Source organism: Apus apus, chromosome 25, assembly GCF_020740795.1.
Source record: "Apus apus isolate bApuApu2 chromosome 25, bApuApu2.pri.cur, whole genome shotgun sequence".
NCBI classification, from domain to species: domain Eukaryota; kingdom Metazoa; phylum Chordata; class Aves; order Apodiformes; family Apodidae; genus Apus; species Apus apus.
In genome coordinates this window covers 728,716-745,768 of record NC_067306.1, presented here as the reverse complement: position 1 = coordinate 745,768, position 17,053 = coordinate 728,716, and the positions used below count along the sequence as shown (strand labels likewise).

The following is a 17,053-nucleotide window of genomic DNA, read 5'->3' as shown; positions in this document are numbered from 1 at the left end:
ATTTGTGTACAAATGTATGTGGCAGTGTAGAGCTGTGTGTGTTGGGAGGGGTGGTCATTGGCTGGTCTAGCCACAGCTGCACTTTTCTATATCCACACATGCAGCCGAGCTCATGCACCCTGAGCTGCTGCTACCTGGTTTTACTTTTATATATGTCCGTATGTAACTATATATAAACATATATATGTATACACGTATCTGTAGAGATGCTTGGAAATCTGTGTGTGTGTGTGTGTGTGTATGTGCATGGCTCTGTGTGTGTGTATATACTCTCTCTCTCTCTCTCTCTTTGTCTGTCTGTCTGTCTGTCTATCTATCTATCTATCTATCTGTCTGTCTGTCTATCTATCTAATCTATATCTGTCTGTCTATCTACCAATCATCTGTGTGTGTGTGTCTGTCTGTCTATCTATCTATCTATCTATCTATCTATCTATCTATCTATCTATATCTGTGTCTGTCTATCTATCAATAAATCTATGTCTATCTATCTGCCTGTCTATCTATCTATCTATATCTATATATCTATGTGTCTATCAATAAATCTATCAATAAATCTGTCTATCTAATCTATATCTGTCTGTCTACCAATCTATCATCTATCTGTGTCTATCTATCTGTCTATGTCTGTCTATCATCTATCTATCTATCTATCTATCTATCTATCTATCTATCTATCTATCTATCTATCTATCGATCGATCTATCTATCCTATCTATCAATCAATAAATCTGTCTATCTATCTGTCTATCTATCTATATTTATTTATCTATCTATCTATCTATCTATCTATCTATCTATCTATCTATCTATCTATCCTATCTATCAATCAATAAATCTGTCTATCTATCTGTCTATCTATCTATCTATATTTATTTATCTATCTATCTATCTATCTATCTATCTATCGATCTATCGATCTATCTATCTATATCTATTTATCTGTCTATCTATCTGTCTATCTATTTATCTATCTGTCTATCTATATTTATCTATCTGTCTGTCTATCTATATCTATGTATCTATGTGTCTATCAATAAATCTGTCTATCTATCTATCTATCTACAATAAATCTGTCTATCTATCTATATCTATTTATCTATCTGTCTATCTATCTATATTTATTTATTTATCTATCTATCTATCTATCTATCTATCTATCTATCTATCTGTCTGTCTATATCTATCTATATCTATGTGTCTATCTATCAATAAATCTATCAATAAATCTATCTATCTATCTATCTATCTATCTATCTATCTATCTATCTATCTATATCTATCTATGTGTCTGTCTATCTATCTATATCTATCTATCTATGTGTCTGTCTGTCTATCTGTCTATCTATCTATATCTATCTATCTATATGTATCTATGTGTCTATCAATAAATCTATCAATAAATCTGTCTGTCTTTCTATCTATATCTATGTATCTATGTCTATCAATAAATCTGTCAATAAATCTGTCTATCTATCTATCTATCTATCTATCTATCTATCTATCTATCTATCTATCAATAAATCTGTCTATCTATCTATCTATCTATCTATCTATCTATCTATCTATATCTATTTATCTATCTCTATGTATCTATGTGTCTATCTATCAATAAATCTGTCTGTCTATCTATCTATCTATCTATCTATCTATCTATCTATCTATCTATCTATCTATCTATCTATATCTATATCTATCTGTCTGTCTATCTACCAAGCATCTGTGTCTGTCTGTCTGTCTGTCTATCTATCTATCTATCTATATCTATCTATCTATCTATCTATCTATCTATCTATCTATCTATCTATCTATCATCTATCTATCTGTCTATCTATCTGTCTATCTACCTATGTGTCTGTCTGTCTATCTATCTATCTAGGTCTCTCTAGCATCTCTCTAGCTAGCTAACCACACACATATGTATATAAACACACACACACAGGCACATAGTGGTTGGTCCTGCTCTGCCAGGGGGTTGTAGTCAATGATCTCCAGAGGTCCCTTCCAACCCCTGACATGCTGTGATTCTGTGATACATGTATGTATGTTACATAGATATACATGGATGTATCTCAGTCTATGCATGTGTGTGCAGTCTAAGCATATATGTGTGTGTATGCATGGATACACAGATCTATATGTCTGTACACACACGTATATGCAGTGCTCTCTATGTATATGCATGTATAACACACGCAACTGCAGCTGGTCAGCAAGAGCTGAACCCATCGACGTGTCTGTCTGTGCAGCCGTGGGCAATCAGCTGGCTCAGGGAGTCTCCAGGCACATCTATGTATGTATGACACCCCCCCCCCCCGCAATACCACATGTGCATATCTCTGTGTGTGTGTCTGTCACACGTGCCCGTGGGGGTGCCCGGGGCTCTGCGGGTGAGTGGGAGCCGCCCCGGGGTGGGGCCCCCGTGGCAGAGCCCTTAAAAGCAGGAGGGAGCCCAAGTGCCCCAGACTGAGCCCCTGCCAACCCACGGAGCCAGCAGGTGAGTCCCAGCGGGGATGGGGGGACCAGCTGGAAGAGATGGATGGAGGTTTGGGGACCAGCTGGAAGGGATGGAGGGGACTTGGGAACCAGCTGAGCCCTGAGGAGCGTGGGTTCCCCCTCACTGCGGGCTGAGAACATGCACCTGTTCGGGGGTCACCACCACCCTTCCCGCTCCGTCTCTCGGCAGCCATGGAGGTCAAGGTCTGCATCAGCCTCGTCCTCGCCCTCGTGGCCACCTTGGGGCTGTGCCGGCCCATGGCAGAGGCACCAGGGGCTGCAGGGGACCCCCACCATCCCCCCACCAGCCTGGTCCGGCGGGACTGGCCTGAGTCCCTGTCCCAGGAGCAGAAGCACCTCATCTCCCGGTTCCTGCCCCACATCTTCACAGGTACTGGGGGGCGTAGGGTGGGCAACTCTCGGGGGGGGTCCATAAGGCACAGCCCCAGCCCAGGGCAGCTCTAACCTGCTACCCTCGCCCCAGCAGAGCTGAGCGACCCCAAGGGCTACATGCAGGGGGACCAGGGGATGGAGGCCCTGCACGACCACTACTACCCCGACTGGATGGACTTTGGCCGCCGCAGCGCCGAGGACGCGGCCGACGCCGCGTAGCCCACGAGCACCAGCCCGCTCAGTGCGCTGCCCTGCAATAAAGCTTTGGCACTACAGCAGCTGCTGCTGACCTCTTTGCTGGGCAAAGCGCAGGGGCTGGGGGGGTACACGGGTGGGATGTGCCCCCAGCCCCATCAGGATGCACAGGGCAGACATGAGGGCACAGCTGGCGGCAGACACGGCACAGGAGCTGCTCTGGGACTTCACATTTATTTGACAGGACAGGACAGAGCCCAGAGTCAGGGACACGGCAGCACGAGTGACAGCTACACCCCAAGAAACACGCGCCACAGGCATCCCCCACACCAGGGTTGCTGCTGCTGCTACAGCTATTGGGTGGGCAGGAAAGAGTTTTAAACCACCATTCCCTTTAAAAAAATCCCCTCAGGACCACCTGAACCCAGGCTGAGCACCACCCTGCACTGCAGCAGCCCAGACAGCCCCCAAGGGCCCCGCTGCTCCTCACTCCTCACACAGGTTCAGCAGAAACAGGAACAGTGTTTATTGCCAGCAACAGGCTGCTGGGAAATGCCTGTACTCCCCCGAGTGGGGGCCAGGGTCAGCCTGCAGCTGTGCCCCCCACCCAGCTCCCTGCACGTGGGGCCCCCTCAGCTCCATGATGCAGGGCTGGGGGAGCATCACACTGGGCTCTGTGGGGTCATGTCCTGGCAGCTGAGGCAGAGCCCCCCAAGCTTGTGCTGGAAGTTTGCCCACTCCTGGGACAGCACCAGGAGCAGCAGGCGAGAGCCCAGCCCACCTCCATTTCCCTGTGGACAGGTGATGAATAGGATGAAGGATACATCTTGTCCTGAGCTCATGGCCTTCTCACGTCAGCTCCCCTGGGGTGTAGGACATCCCCCCTCCAACCACCACCTTGTCCAGCCCCAGGCACTGCAGCTTCTCTACCAGGTTAAAGCTGAAGGTGCTGCTCGTGGGCCAAGGTCCCTCCTGCCCCCCAGATGCAACGGAGGGGCAGGTGCCAGCATCCTGGGGCTCCTGGAGGGAGAGCAGGGGGCCCCACCGTGACCCAGTCCCTGGCACTGAGGCAGAGATGCCTCGCACCAGCAAGAGCCTGATGAGTCCCAGGGGGGTGCTCAGGGGTCCAGGGCCAGGTGTCAGCACAGGGGAAGACTTCTCCAGCAAGGGGCTGCCACAGCTCAGCCCCTCAAGGGGCCCACGAGAAGACATGATGGCATTACACAGACTGGAGGGGAAGAGAGAGCAGAGGAAGAGGTCAGGGGGGAGGGGCCCATCCCAGAGGATGCTGGTGAGGGCAGGGGGTCCTCAGGCAGACCAGGGCCCCTTTCATTCCTCCTACCCCTTCATTCAAAGCAGGCTGTGGGAGACCCCCCATGGTTGCAGCAGTGCCCAAGACTCCCAAAGTTGGTGGCACAGTGTGTGTGTGTTGGGGGGGGAAGGGCAGGCTGTGCCCCCCACAGTGCCCAGGCAGGAGGGGATAGGACAGGGTTGCTGTTCCATGGGTGTTTTCCAAACATGCAGGGTTTTTGGTTAACTGCACAGCAAACTCCACTTACACCAACCCCCAACAAGCCTTGGAGGGGCTCATTAGGGCTAAGCAGCAGTACTCATTAATTAAGCAGCAGGCTCCATTCCCAGCCCAGACTAGGGAAAGGTCCTGGTTTATGCACAAGCCCAGGGAGGAGGAAATCCCTGTCTGCAAACATGGCTCTGGCCCCAGGAGCTGCTCCACCATCCCCAGAACATCCTCTTCCCCTTGAGATGCTGCACTGTGAAGGCCAAGGCGGGGGTCTTAGCCCCGCTGGGGGTGCACAGCCCTGGGCACACAACTACTTGAGCAGCCAGATTTGGGAACACTTCAAGTGCCTCAGAGCATCAAGGGCTGCTGCTTCCTTGAGCCACATGCAGCCAGGGAGGGGGTAAGGAGGAGAGGGAGGGCTTGAGGGTGAAGAGAAGGGATGGAGGGGGCTGGGGGGGACAGTGCAGGCGGTGGGGAGGCCACACACCTTACCTGGGTGTCACTGTGGTGACCTCAGTGATGGGGTGGAGGATGTGGCAAGTGGTGGTGGTGAAGGTAGATGGGGTCTGGGGAAGGTTGTTAACAGAGAGGAACACTGGAAGGGACAGGAGACACTGGGTTAAGGGGGAGGGGGCACGACCTAGGCAGGGACCACGGAGCAGGGCTGCAGGCAGAGGGCAGAGCCAAAGCTGGGCTGCCAGCACCAGCAGAAAGCTGATATATGGGGCACAGATCCAGCAGTATTTGGGCCTTGCGCTCACTCAGAGGAGCGGGCTGCAAGCACCAGAGGGAAGCAGAGCAGAGGATTGTCCCAGGCCTGTCCCTGCCACACACCCAGGCTGCAGCAGGTGTTCACCAGAATGAGAGAGAGGGCTCACCCTGGCTGGGCAGCTGCTGGAGAACAGCCCTGGGGCAGAAAGAGCATCCCCACAGGAAGGGAAGGGTGGCAGGGACAGGCTGCAGGAGGGGAGAGCACAGAGGGGTGCGAGGGGCAGCCTGGGCTGGGGGGCAGGCACGTTCTGAGGGCCAGGTCCCCTCCACCCCCTCACCCTGCGCTCACCCCCTGGGCGCTCCTTGGCTTTGACAGGTGTTGAGGTAGGGAGCAGCTGGAAGGAGCCAGCATCCACATCATCCTCCTCCAGGTCATTGAGGCTGTAGACTTCCTCTAGGTCGATGTCCAGCTGCCTGAAGTCTTTGGTGAGCACCCCAGGACGGGGCACCAGGATCCCACCCAGGTTGGGCTGTGCCAGCTGCTGCCAGTGGTGGAGTGTCACAGAGCCTGGGGGAGGGACACAGCCAGGGGGGCTCAGCTGGTGTCGTGGGACCCTCCTGGCATCTGCAGCTCCGCATGCCGGGAAGCCCCCTCCTCCCCTCACCTTCCAGGGGCTTCACGATCTGCAGCTTGTCGGGCAGGTAGGAGAGGGAGCCGAGGGAGAAGCCGGAGCCAGTGGTGAGCTCCGAGCCCGCTGAGCAGTTGGTCCTGGTGGATGCGATGCTCTCCTCGGGGGTGAGGTGGCCGCTGGAGCTGTCCCCGTCCCACAGCCGCCACAGCTCGTGGTCCTGCTCAGTCTCGAAGGAGCCCTCGGCCGAGCCCCGGTCCTGCTGCCGCGCCGACAGCCGCCGCACCGCCGCCTCCAGGGCCTGCCTGCCCGGCGCCCGCGGCTGCTCCCCGGCCCTGCCGGGGGGTGCAGCCTGAGGGTCCCGCACCCCATGCCCCCCACGCCACGCCAGACCCCAGCGGGCTCCAGCCGCGCCCGCCCCCCGCCCGCCACCAGTTACCGCTGCAATGGGACCAACATCTCGCCAAGGCCCCCGCTCCCCCGCGGCAGCAGCTCCGTCCCACCCCCAGAGCCCCGCGGCAGCGCTCACTGGGTGCCCTCGGAGCCGGAGCAGCCGGTGCGGGGGGTGCTGGAGCCCCCAGAGGTGGCGGCCGACAACTGCTTGGAGCCTGGCATGCTGTGGGGAGACTCGGAGCGAGACTTGGCTTTGGCCACCTGGTTCACTGCTTTCACCGTCTCAAAGACCCGCAGGCAGCTCCTGCAAGCAGGAAGCCGGCAGGGATGGACCCTCGAGGCGGCATCCCAAGGATACCCCCCATCTTGTGGCCCAACGTGAGCCACCGCTGCCAGCACTCACTTGTAGTCCGAGGAGGAGCTGTCTGTGCCCTTCCTCATCATCCCCTTGATTTCAGCCGCCAGCGAGTCCTGGAGACACAAGAACATGGTGTCAGCAGAGGGCAGAAAGGAGCCCCCAGCCCTGTCCGTCCCCCCACTCACCACGGGCAGGAGACTCGGGGCGCCGTAGCGACTGACGGTGCTGTTGGGGAGGCTGCGGCTGCGCAGGCTCTTCACCTCCTCCTGTGCCTCCTGCAGCATCCCGCCGCACTCCGTGTACTTCTCCTGCAGGTCCCGCAGCTACAGGCAGGGGCACAGCTCAGGCAGGGTCCTGGTGGCAGCGGGGGGACCCCCAGCACCGGGGGCAGCCCTGGCCAGGAGCTCCCAGGGCTCACCTCTGTCCGGAGCTGCTGCTGCACCTCCTTCGCCAGGGCCAGGTGCTGCTGGAGCTCCTCCACCTCCGAGCCGTACTGCAGGCAGGAGGGAGCAGTCAGGGAGCTGTGCCCTGCACCCCAGCCCCCCTGGCACGGGCAGGGGACACTCACCGTGCGGCACTTCTTCTGCAGGTCCACGACCTGTGCCAGGAGCTGGCTGATCTCCTCCTGCTGCCGCGCTGTGTCCTCTGCCTTGCGGGCCAGCTCCTCCGACAGGTAAACGACCTGCTGGCTCGCCTCGGCTGGGGAAGGCCCAGGGTCTGTCACCACCAGGGCACAGCTCCCAGCCCACGCACTGACACTAGGCAGTGCCTGTGGACCTCCCAGCCCAAGTGCATAGAGGAACTGCCCCGCTACAAGCCCAGCCCCACGTACAGAACTGCTCCACACAGTCGATCATCAGCTGCTGCTCCTGGTCCTCATACTGACAGGTCTCAGTTGCAATGTTGGTGGCCTAGGGAGAAGCAGAGGGGCTGAGCATGACAGGCAGGACACCCAGCCTCTCCAAGAAGCAGCTCAGGACACCCAGCAATGAGTGAGACAGAGGTGGGGACAGAGAGGGGTATTCCACCAGCTGCTCTGCTCACCTCCATGCGAAGCTTCTGATTCTCCTCCTCCAGGCACTTGAGTTTCTGCTGCAAGGTGTCATACTGGAGGTACTGCTGCAGGGACAGTGAGGACTCATTCTGACGCAGCCTGGAGACAGCAAGGAGTGTGCTGAGCCACACAGTGCAGGCAGGATGGGTCTCCCCATACAGCCCCTTGACCACTCCCCCCAGCTCCCAGGCAGGCATCTGCAGCAACCCAGCTCCATGGGGCTGGACCCACGGCTGCCATAGGAGGGAAGGGAGCACCAGTCCTGCTGCTACCTCAGGAGACAGACCCTGTCCAACACCTCAGCCCGGCCCCCAGAAGCAGCCCTGCCCCAGACAAGACAGAGACCCCCCACTCACGGTGTGGAGGTGGTGGCAGTGGGCTCACTCTCCTCTGTCGTGGTGGTGTAGAAGTGGAGCAGGTCATCCCGCATGGAGACCTCGTGGCGCAGCTGCGCGATCTGGGAGGAAAAGGGGTATCAGAGCACGGTCAAGGAGACCACAGCCATCCACGGCCCCCAGACCAGGCATGTGGGGGCCAAGGCCAGGACCCTGCACCAGGAGCCATTACCTCCTCCTTGGCCAACTCCAGCTGCTCCTCCAGGAGCTCGTTGCGCTCAGTCAGGCTCCGGTTCTGCTTCAGCAGGGACTGCCCGATGCGCGCCGCCAGCTCCAGGTCCCGCTCCTTCTGCAAGGGGCAGGTCTGCCTCAGCCAGGGCCTGTTCCCTGCTCTGTTCCAGCCCTCACCCGCCCCTGAGTCCCTGGAATCCCACCGGCCCCACCCCTCACACCAGCCCCAGCCCATGCACAGGGCAAGCAGTGCTGTACCTCATCCAGCAGGTTGGTGACAGCATCGATGTCGTGGTAGGTCTTCGTGATCCTGACCACCCGCTCAGCACACAGGACTGGGGGGAAGGGCAAAGGGTGAATCCCCACACTGCAGGAGCACCAGCCCAGGGGCTCAGCATCATCCCCATACCTCCTGCCCCGTGTCACTGCTTCCTATTGACACCCCCAAGACTGGCATGGCAGAGGAAATGGAAAGTGGCTGCTGCAGGTGGCACAAAGCTGCTCACACTGGTGACCAAAAGGGACCTTCATCTGCTTGGCAGCACTAGCTGTGGTGCAGGGCAGGGATGCTCACAGCTAGGACAGCACCATGCAAATGGAATGCTCCCACCTCACCTCCTGACCCTGCCCGTGTCTCAGGGCTGCAGGAGACACCAAGCCCCCTATGTTGCACTCTGGCCCAGGGGGGTGCCAGCCCCGTCGCAGGACACAAGGACAGGAAGGAGGGGAGGGGAAAAGCGGACGGCAGAGACAGGATTGGAGGTGACGCGTCTGGCAAAAAGCAGGCTGGAGCGCCAACATAAATAGCAGTGGGTGGCACCATGCAGAGCCAGCCTCACAGGCAGCGTCCCCTCCAATCTGTCCCCAGCCCCCTCCCCCAGATCTCCCCCCGAGAAGCCAGCTCTGCCCTAGTTTCTCCCCAGAGATGCTGGCTGAGGCAGAACCAAGCCTGCCCTCTCGGGTTGCTGCATCCCGCACCCCTCCCGATGCCCCTCCAGCTGCAGTGACCCACGCTTGGAGCGCCAGGGGCCAAGGCAGCTGCAGGCAGGTTGCCTCAGTAACAGGCAGCTGCCTGCCACGCCAACATCACCCAGAGTTCTGCATCGGGCTGGGCCCCCGCTCAAACCCTACCTCCTCCCCTGCCCTATCTGGTCTCTGGCAGGGAGCGGTAGTGCGAGGACGGGGACGTCTGTCACCGGCACCAATCCTGCCAACCACGCCTGCAGAAGCTGCCAGGCTGGGACCCAAACGGCAGCACCGGAGCCGTGCTGTGGGAGGGAGCTGGCAGCAAGCATGAAACCCCGGGCCCTGCCTGCACCACGCAGCTGCTGCTGCTGTTTGACTGCCCCAAGGTCGTGTGCCTCAGTTTCCCCTGGCAGAGCAGCACTGGCTGCACTCGGGGCCTCAACCTGCATCCCCAGCCATATTCTCCAGCCAGGCAGACAAAGTGGGTTAAGGGGAGAGGCTCAGCCACACAAATCCCATTACCCTGCCCCAGCTGGGGTTGTGTAATGATGTTGATGTCGCCATGGCAATACCCCCACCGACCATCCCCGTCCCGTCCCCACTGCCCCTGCTGCTGGCCCCGCACCCCAGCCAGCACATATCCCCACAGGCACGTCCACACATCCGGCAATCTCAGCATCATCCCCCCTCCCCGCAGCCCGACAGGGCCCGCTCCCTGCAGGGGTCCCCAATTGCACCTCGTCAGGCTGCTGAGCCGTTAATTGGAAATAATTAGAGCATGAGCATCATTACGGTCAGAGCGAGTGGCAGGCCCTGGGAGACGCTGGGGGCTGCAGTGCTGGCAAACACGTAAACACCCGCCCCAGGCGCGGGCCTGATCCAGCGCAATGCGGGGACCCCTGCCCCGTGGGAGGACAGACCCCATCCCAAGGGCACACACAGACCTGTCCGGAACTGCTCACCCCATCCCTCGGCCTGTTCCCCGCCACCATCGGAGCAGGGACGACCTTCCCTGGGATCCGGGTGACCCAGGGGGGCCGCAAAGGACCGGGGCGGCAGCTTCCCTGGCATGCAGCACTGCGAGGGGTAACGCCCGGCCGGGGAGGGCGACGGGGGTAAGAACCCAGCCGCGGCCCCCGCGCACCTCCAGACCCACCCGCGGGGGGAGCCCGGACCAGCCGCAGCCGCGTTCCCCGGGGCAGGACCGGGCCGGGCCGCCCTCACCTTCCTCCAGCTCCCGGGCGATGGGGTCGGCGCTGCCGTCCCGCTCCGCGCTCCCGCTCAGCTCGTCGTATGCGGCGGGGCTGCTCCAGATCTCCATCGCGCGGCGCGCAGCCGAACCGAGCCCAACCCCGCCGTGCCCGGTCCCGCCGGCAGCTCCCGCCCCTATTTATAGGGTCGCCCCGGCTGCGCGCACCTGCCCGGGCGCGTCCCACCGCGGCCGGGGCCGGGGGCGGCGCCGGGCGGGAGCGGGGCGGGGGGGCTGGGAACTGCCCGCTCCCCCCCGCTCCGCCGCGGCGTGGATCGGCTCATTGCGGCTGCACACTCTGCCAGGCGTCTTGGGGACATCAGGGACCAGGATCCCTTAGGGCACCCCATGGACACTCTCCCCATCAGGGACCCCAGGACCAGGTTCCCCGTTGGGGCACCCTGGGGACCCATCAGCCCAATCCTGCTCAGCCCTGTGGTGCTGGTGCAACGGGGCTGTGTGTCCTGCCTCCAGCCCATGGACACCATGGGGTCTGGGCATGTGGGTTCCCCAAGGGTGATGCTGAGCACCAGCTGCTGGGTGGTGATACCAGGGAGGCCACTGGTCTCAGAGTAGCAGCTCTCCTTCTGCCCCTTAGGAGCAAGGAGAGCTTTGGGGTCCTTCACCCTAAACCCTGTGTGCAGGGCTGGGTTCCCATCATGGTCACATCATGTCACACCACTGTATGGCCTTTGCTGAAGCTCCCTGCCCTTTGCCTGGCGAGCCTTGCTTTTCACCCCAAGCCTGTCCCCAGGCCTGGGTCCCCCCATTGTCACCAAGACACCATCACTGCCATTCTGCACACTCAGGTGCCCAGGGGGGTGCTGGGACCTGCCAGGTCTGTAAGCCAGGAAAGGGTTTTCCACCCCTCTACAACCTGTCCCACTCAGCATCCACCTACTCTGAGCATGGGCTGGCACGAGCCTGGCCCCCCCTGTGTCCCATCCAGGCTGCCCCATGCTCCTGGGCTGCCACCCCCTGCTCTCCCACAACCACACTGTGCAGAGGCAGTGCTGAAGCAGAAGAGCTGAATGAATCATCCAGTGCTGAATTATGGAGGAGCTGGCTGGCACGTAGCACAAGCCTCGTGGGTGGGAGGGCGGCGGGGCTGTGCCAGGACCCCACACCATGGCCCCACAGCACTCTGAGCTCCGTGCTGGTAACACCAACACACACTGCCAGCCCCCACTGCTTGCTCCAAAACTGTTCATTAGTACCAAGCTAATCAATCAATCAACAAGGCTGGGGCTGGAGCTGCCCCTCCGCAACACTCGCTGCAATTATATGCCTGCTGGGATCCTGACCCCAAACCTGGTCCTGCCGTAACCACTGGGACCCTCCCAGAGCTGGGGCTGGAGCCAGGCACCCTCAGCCCCAGCCTCTCCATCTTCCTTGCCCCTACTGGGGCAGGCAGAGTATGAGGGAAGAATCCTGCCAGCCCACCAGGGCCCCCGCCGGGGACCCCAAGGACACAAACGAGTGTCTTGGCATGGACAGGCAAGAGCCACCTCTTCCTAATCCCCTGCCCAAGGATTTGCTCCTCTGGGCAGGTCTCCTATGTCTCTGCACAAGCAGATTAAGGGGGGCTATTTCTGATGGCAGCTTAAAGGTTTGGATGAAGGGATGAGGCAGTTCGTGCCCCTTCCACTCTGGCACATGCAGGTGGCACCAAGAAACGTGACCTAGGGGACCCAGAGGCAGGGCAGGGCTGTCCCTATGGAGAGGGGATGGGGGTGCCAGGGGTCCTGCTGAGCCAGGGGCTCCCTGCCCTGTGCCACACAAGTGGGGTTTGAGGCTCAATCCCTTGCACTATGTCTGCAGTTTAGGGGGGTGCTGGTGGCTGGGGGGATTGCACCCCACTGCCTGCTGCACAGGGAGGGAGTGAAGGGATGGGGAAGACTGAGACCACGGGGAGGGTACAATGGGGGTTTGTCCCCAGCCTGTTGCAGGTGGGGGGTGGGAGCAGAGCCAAGCCCTCAGCCCCATCTGTCTCTGGCTGCCCCACATCCATCCGCAGCCCCTCGTTCTAATCCTGCCCGGCCACACGTGGGCTTGAGGCAGAAGCAAAGCAGAGATAATCTGTCTGTGCCCCCTGCTGAACCCTGACCCCACGCTGGGACCCCACGCATGGTGCTATGGGGCTTGGCCCCTGCCTGGCCATGGGGGCTGCAGATGCCTCCCCCCAGGCACTCACACCATGGGCTCCAGGGCCTCCACTTGCAGCAAGTGGCCCCCTTAGCTGCTCCGAGCTATCATGTTTGGTGGGGTGGCAGCACTGGGGGCCACGAGGGCACCTTCTGTGGCCCACCCACTGGTGTTCCACCCTGGAGAACCGTGACACAGCACAGCAAGAGTGGGGACATGCAGAGGGTCCCTGGAGACAACAGTAGCTCTCTCCAAGCATCTGGCTCAGCTCAGCAGTAGCTGCTCCCAGAATTAGCTTGGGATGTTCCAGGAAAGGAAATGCAGCCCGTCAATCCCGTTAGGGGCGATTAGCTCCCGTGCTGCCCTCGTGGCCCAGCCCGGACGGCGCTGCCCTCGCCAGCCCCACAGCGCAGAAGGAGGTACTCACGGAAGTATTGCAGGGTCTCCTCGATCTGCTGGGGAGTGAGGGGGGCCGGGGGCTCCAGGGGGTTGGAGGGGACGTGCAGCCAGTCATCGTGGTCGTAGCCGAAGACGGTGTCAGCCCGCAGAGTGTAGTGGGGCAGCGGCTCACCCAGCAGGCTGATGATCTCCACCTCGGGGACATTGCCGCTGCACAGGTCTGGGGACAGAGGGGCACAGCATCACTGAGGGTGGGGGCACCCGGGAGGAGGGGCTTGCGGGGGGTCCATGGGAGGGGAGCGATCCTGCACCCTTCAGCCCAGTCTGTCCCCTCAGGGTTTGGGGCTAATGTCACCAGCTGGGTCTGTCCCCACAGCCACTCCTGTAGGGACTGGGGTCCCCCTCGCAGGTTGGCACACAGGGACCCCTGACCCAGCTCTGCCCTGCCTCCTCCTCGCCCCCCCGCTTTCTGCGGGCACGGTCCTGCTGCCATCTCCTGGCCACGCTCTGCCCGGCCGAGCGGCGCTGGGATCAGCAGATGAGACACCAGCGTGTGTGAAGGATGCCGGGATGCAGCTCAGCTCCAGCCACGCGATGCGGACAGGACGAAGGACCAGCCCGGAGCTGCCCCAGTTCTGCAACCCCCCCGACCCCGGTCCCCGAGGCCACCCACCGGCACTGCCTGGCTCTACCCACCGGTGACAGTTGCAACATCGCGGCGTCCACCTGAGGCTGATCTGTGGGGCGTGGGGCTGGCGTGGGGCAGGGCAGCAGTGGGTGAGGGTGGGCCAGGCTGGAGGTGTCGGGCAGGTGAGTGCTGGCCAGGGGGGGTCTCTTGTGGGACCGTGGTGTCCAGTTTGGCTGGCGTTACGTTGCGGGGGTAAAATGCAGCATTTCCATGGGGAAAAGCACCTTCCTTCCTGGCTCCCTGGAGCAGCACTGGCAGGCAGCAGAGTCCCTTCTCTGGCCCCTGTTTGGGGAGAAGGAGCTGTCAACATGATGCTCTGGGGACACATCCTGCACCCCAACTACACGCTCAAGCATCTGCATGTGCTCTCACATTCTGCTGGCCAAAAACCCTGCCCAGGGGCAGTGTCTGCCAGGCCCAGGAGCTTTCAGAGACCTGTACAGCACAGCAAGGGCTCAGGTGTCTCCACTCCCTGGCCAGCCCATGGGCTGCTGTGGAGACAGGGCGACCACAGGGACAGCCAGTGCCCAGGCAGGCCCCAGTTCAACCTCCACTTGCTGCTGAACATGGAGCAATTTAGGGGCTGGCAGTGGGTCAGCGTACCTGCTCAGCGGCAGCTGCTGCGTGATGCAGGGAGCTCAGCACCAGAGCAAACACCTGGTGATGTCCGGATCAGTGCCAGTGCCAGAACAGGTACAAGATGCTCCCAAAGGACCAGGCAGGCCCCTGCTGCTCCCAGGCTGGTGGCCAGGTCCCTGCTGTGGGAGTGGGCAGGAGAAGCAGCCGTAGAGCCACTCTGCAGTGGGTGGAAACAGCTGTGGTGCCAGCAGCTCTCACGGGAGCCCTTGGGAGCCCCACCTCAGAGAGCAAAGTTCAGTTGTGATCCTCCACCCCACCAGCACCAGGATGCAGAGCAGGGACCTGCCATGTTGCCCAGAGCAGGGCTGGGCAGCATCCACAGCCTTCCCATCCCAGCCATAAACACGTAACACGACAGGCCATAAAACCAGCTCATTCCTGCTCTCCTGCCAGCTCCAGTGGCCCTGGTTTGGGCTGCAGCCACTGCTGTCCCTGCTGTCCCTCTGCCCTGTGGGGCAGAAGTCTCCTGCACAAGCCCCATGTCCCCACCTCCTCAGCAGTGGGGGCTGCAGCACCAGCAGCCCCTCACCCCAGGAGCAGGTTCATGCCAGGGCAGAGCTGCCCTCCCTCCCAGCACATGCTCATTGCTCCTGGCACGTCCACAGCACCCAGGTGAAGCCACCCTGCACCTCCCTCCAGTGACACCTAATCTTCCCCAGCACATAGGACAGGCACGAGGCAGCAGGGACACCCCAAAGCACACCCGCAGTCCCACAGCTCTCTGCCCCACGGCACTGGGACCACCAGACCCAGGTGGCACAATCCTGCACCTCAATGCCCAGAGCACAGCTCCCAGCCCCACATCCACAGACCCTCCCCCCCCCACACTTCTCCCCAGAGACCCACCGTGCCGAGGTGCCGAGCTGCCCCACTCCCCGCACTGCCGCTGGCTCCGGGGAGCCCAGCCCTTGAGTCAGCGCTCGGGCTGCCAGAGCCCTGCGTCTCCCTCTGGCCCAGCTCCTGCACGTACACCAATTCCTCCCAGGGGACCTTGTTCAGACACGTGTGAGCAGCTCCTATTGCTCTGGACCCTGCTGTCCCCACGGCCAGCAGCATTTAGCTGCTGGATGACCTGGGGACCAGTCCCACAGGCGCTAGGCAGGGACCCGGGAGAGACCAGGAGGACGGTGGGTCCAGCCAGTGGTGGTGGGGCAGGAGAAGGGGGCCCTGGCCCAGCCCATGCATGTGCAGACCTGTGCTCGCTGCTCTCTGCCCGATGCCGTCACGCAGTTCCTGCCCGGGCACCTCCCTGTCTGCGCAGCAGCGGGGCCGGGCTGGGCTGGACCCGAAGCCCGTTCCCCACCCCGCACCCGGTGCCGGCGCTCGGCAGCAGCTGAGCAGCGCTGGGGCAGCCAGGTTAGCTCTGAGCTATTTTTTCCCCTCAGCTGCTGTGGCAGGAACCTGGGACTAAAGGGTGGGAGGCTGCAAGAAGCCTCCATAAGGTCGGGGGGCTGCGGATCAGAAATACCCACACATGGGATGAGGGCAAGGACAAGGTGGCGGCTCATCCTGCCGCAAGGATGGGGGTAACTGCAGGCCTGCTCTGCCCCAGCCCCAGGGACATCCCCAGAGAGGTCCCTGCAGAGCCACCCGCACTGGGGCTGGGAACATCCCTGCCGTGGTGTGGGAGGGGTACGGACAGGGCCAGGCTGCGGCTCCACAGCCCGTTGGGTCCCATCCCGATGCTCAGGTGTCCACAGGAGGCAGCAGCCCCCGAAGCACCCTTCAGAGATAGGTTCCTCCCTGCACCCGAGGCCATCGGGGGGGAGCCGGACCCCTGCCCCAGCAGCTCTCCCACCATGCTGCCCAGCCTGGAGCCCAGCTCCATCACCTGAGCCCCGCCGTGGCGCTGCCCCTGCTGCACATCACGCTGTGACCATCTGCACCAGGGGCTTCATGGGCCCGAGGGGCTGAGCCCCCGTTTCCTTCAACCTGCAGAAACACTCACAGCAGCCAAGCCGCTTCCCGCAGAGCAGGAAAACCCTCCCGGCTCCCGCTCCCGCTTCCTGGTTGGGGCACCCGATGACAGCAGGGACCAGGTGCGACCCGGGGCCTCGGTGCACCGGGAGAGCCGAGGCCTCCGTGCACCGGGGCGTCTCGAAGAGGGGGCCGCGGTGCAGCGGGGTAGGGGCCGGGGCGCACGCGCTGGGCGCTGCTCCGGGCGCGGAGGCGGCGGCGGGACCCTCGCCCATCTCCCGCGGCCCCGCCGATAACAAAAGCCGCTCCCAGGGCAGGTGCGGAGCGCGGCGGGGCATGGCGGGACCTATGGTCTGTCCCACCGCCTTCCGGGACACCCCCCGGCTCCCCAGGAATGCAGCTGGCTGGGGGATCCCACACCCCGCTTCAGCTGTCTTCTGGCCCACGCGCCTCCAAAATCCCAGCAGTGCCCTCCACAGTCCTGTCACAGTGGGACTGTGGGTCTCAGGCTGTGCAGTCCTGCCTCCATCCCAGGCTCCACCCCACGTCCACCCAGGCATGGATGCTGGATGTGCAGCAAAGTGCTGGCAGCTCTGCTGGGGATCCTGGTGACAGGGGTGAGACTTGACATAGACTGAGAGCAGGAGCACTCCCTGTGCTCCCCCAAGTCACCTTGAGTGCCTACCCTGCATGGCAGCAGAGCCTGCACCCGTGTTGATGCTGCTCTGGGTGT

The 17,053-nt window shown here is 60.6% G+C and overlaps 2 protein-coding genes across 4 annotated transcripts; one reads left to right on the top strand and one right to left on the bottom strand.

The window, feature by feature from the left end:
• Window positions 1–2,664: 2,664 nt before the first annotated feature.
• Window positions 2,665–3,108, top strand: LOC127394369 (gastrin/cholecystokinin-like peptide). Its single transcript, XM_051640257.1, has 2 exons — window positions 2,665–2,887; window positions 2,984–3,108. The coding sequence occupies exons 1-2, from the start codon at window positions 2,689–2,691 to the stop codon at window positions 3,106–3,108; spliced, it is 324 nt and encodes a 107-aa protein (XP_051496217.1). The 5' UTR covers window positions 2,665–2,688.
• A 178-nt stretch (window positions 3,109–3,286) lies between these two features.
• HAP1 (huntingtin associated protein 1) lies at window positions 3,287–10,622 on the bottom strand. Of its 3 annotated transcripts, none has more exons than XM_051640208.1 (15): window positions 10,508–10,622; window positions 8,576–8,652; window positions 8,319–8,435; window positions 8,108–8,208; window positions 7,742–7,850; window positions 7,530–7,608; window positions 7,266–7,396; window positions 7,116–7,190; window positions 6,883–7,020; window positions 6,743–6,810; window positions 6,476–6,643; window positions 5,983–6,281; window positions 5,667–5,885; window positions 5,099–5,201; window positions 3,287–4,312 (listed from the first exon to the last, which is right to left on the bottom strand). In XM_051640208.1, exons 1-15 carry the CDS (start codon window positions 10,602–10,604, stop codon window positions 3,934–3,936), a joined length of 2,160 nt encoding a protein of 719 aa, XP_051496168.1. In that variant the 5' UTR covers window positions 10,605–10,622; the 3' UTR covers window positions 3,287–3,933. The 3 variants fall into 3 exon arrangements, with proteins under 3 accessions (XP_051496168.1, XP_051496170.1, XP_051496171.1); XM_051640211.1 differs by having other exon boundaries at window positions 4,278–4,312; window positions 5,094–5,201; XM_051640210.1 differs by lacking the exon at window positions 6,476–6,643.
• Window positions 10,623–17,053: the final 6,431 nt, after the last annotated feature.

Excerpts from the sequence above, each read along its gene's own strand:
- HAP1 (XM_051640208.1), bottom strand. The coding sequence starts at position 10,604 with ATGGAGATCTGGAGCAGCCCCGCCGCATACGACGAGCTGAGCGGGAGC. Across the intron at positions 8,436-8,575 it reads TCACCAACCTGCTGGATGAG|AAGGAGCGGGACCTGGAGCT; the intron begins GTACAGCACTGC and ends TGCCCCTTGCAG. Across the intron at positions 6,282-6,475 it reads TCCGGCTCCGAGGGCACCCA|GGCCGGGGAGCAGCCGCGGG; the intron begins GTGAGCGCTGCC and ends ACCCCCCGGCAG.
- LOC127394369 (XM_051640257.1), top strand. The coding sequence starts at position 2,689 with ATGGAGGTCAAGGTCTGCATCAGCCTCGTCCTCGCCCTCGTGGCCACC. Across the intron at positions 2,888-2,983 it reads CCTGCCCCACATCTTCACAG|AGCTGAGCGACCCCAAGGGC; the intron begins GTACTGGGGGGC and ends TCGCCCCAGCAG.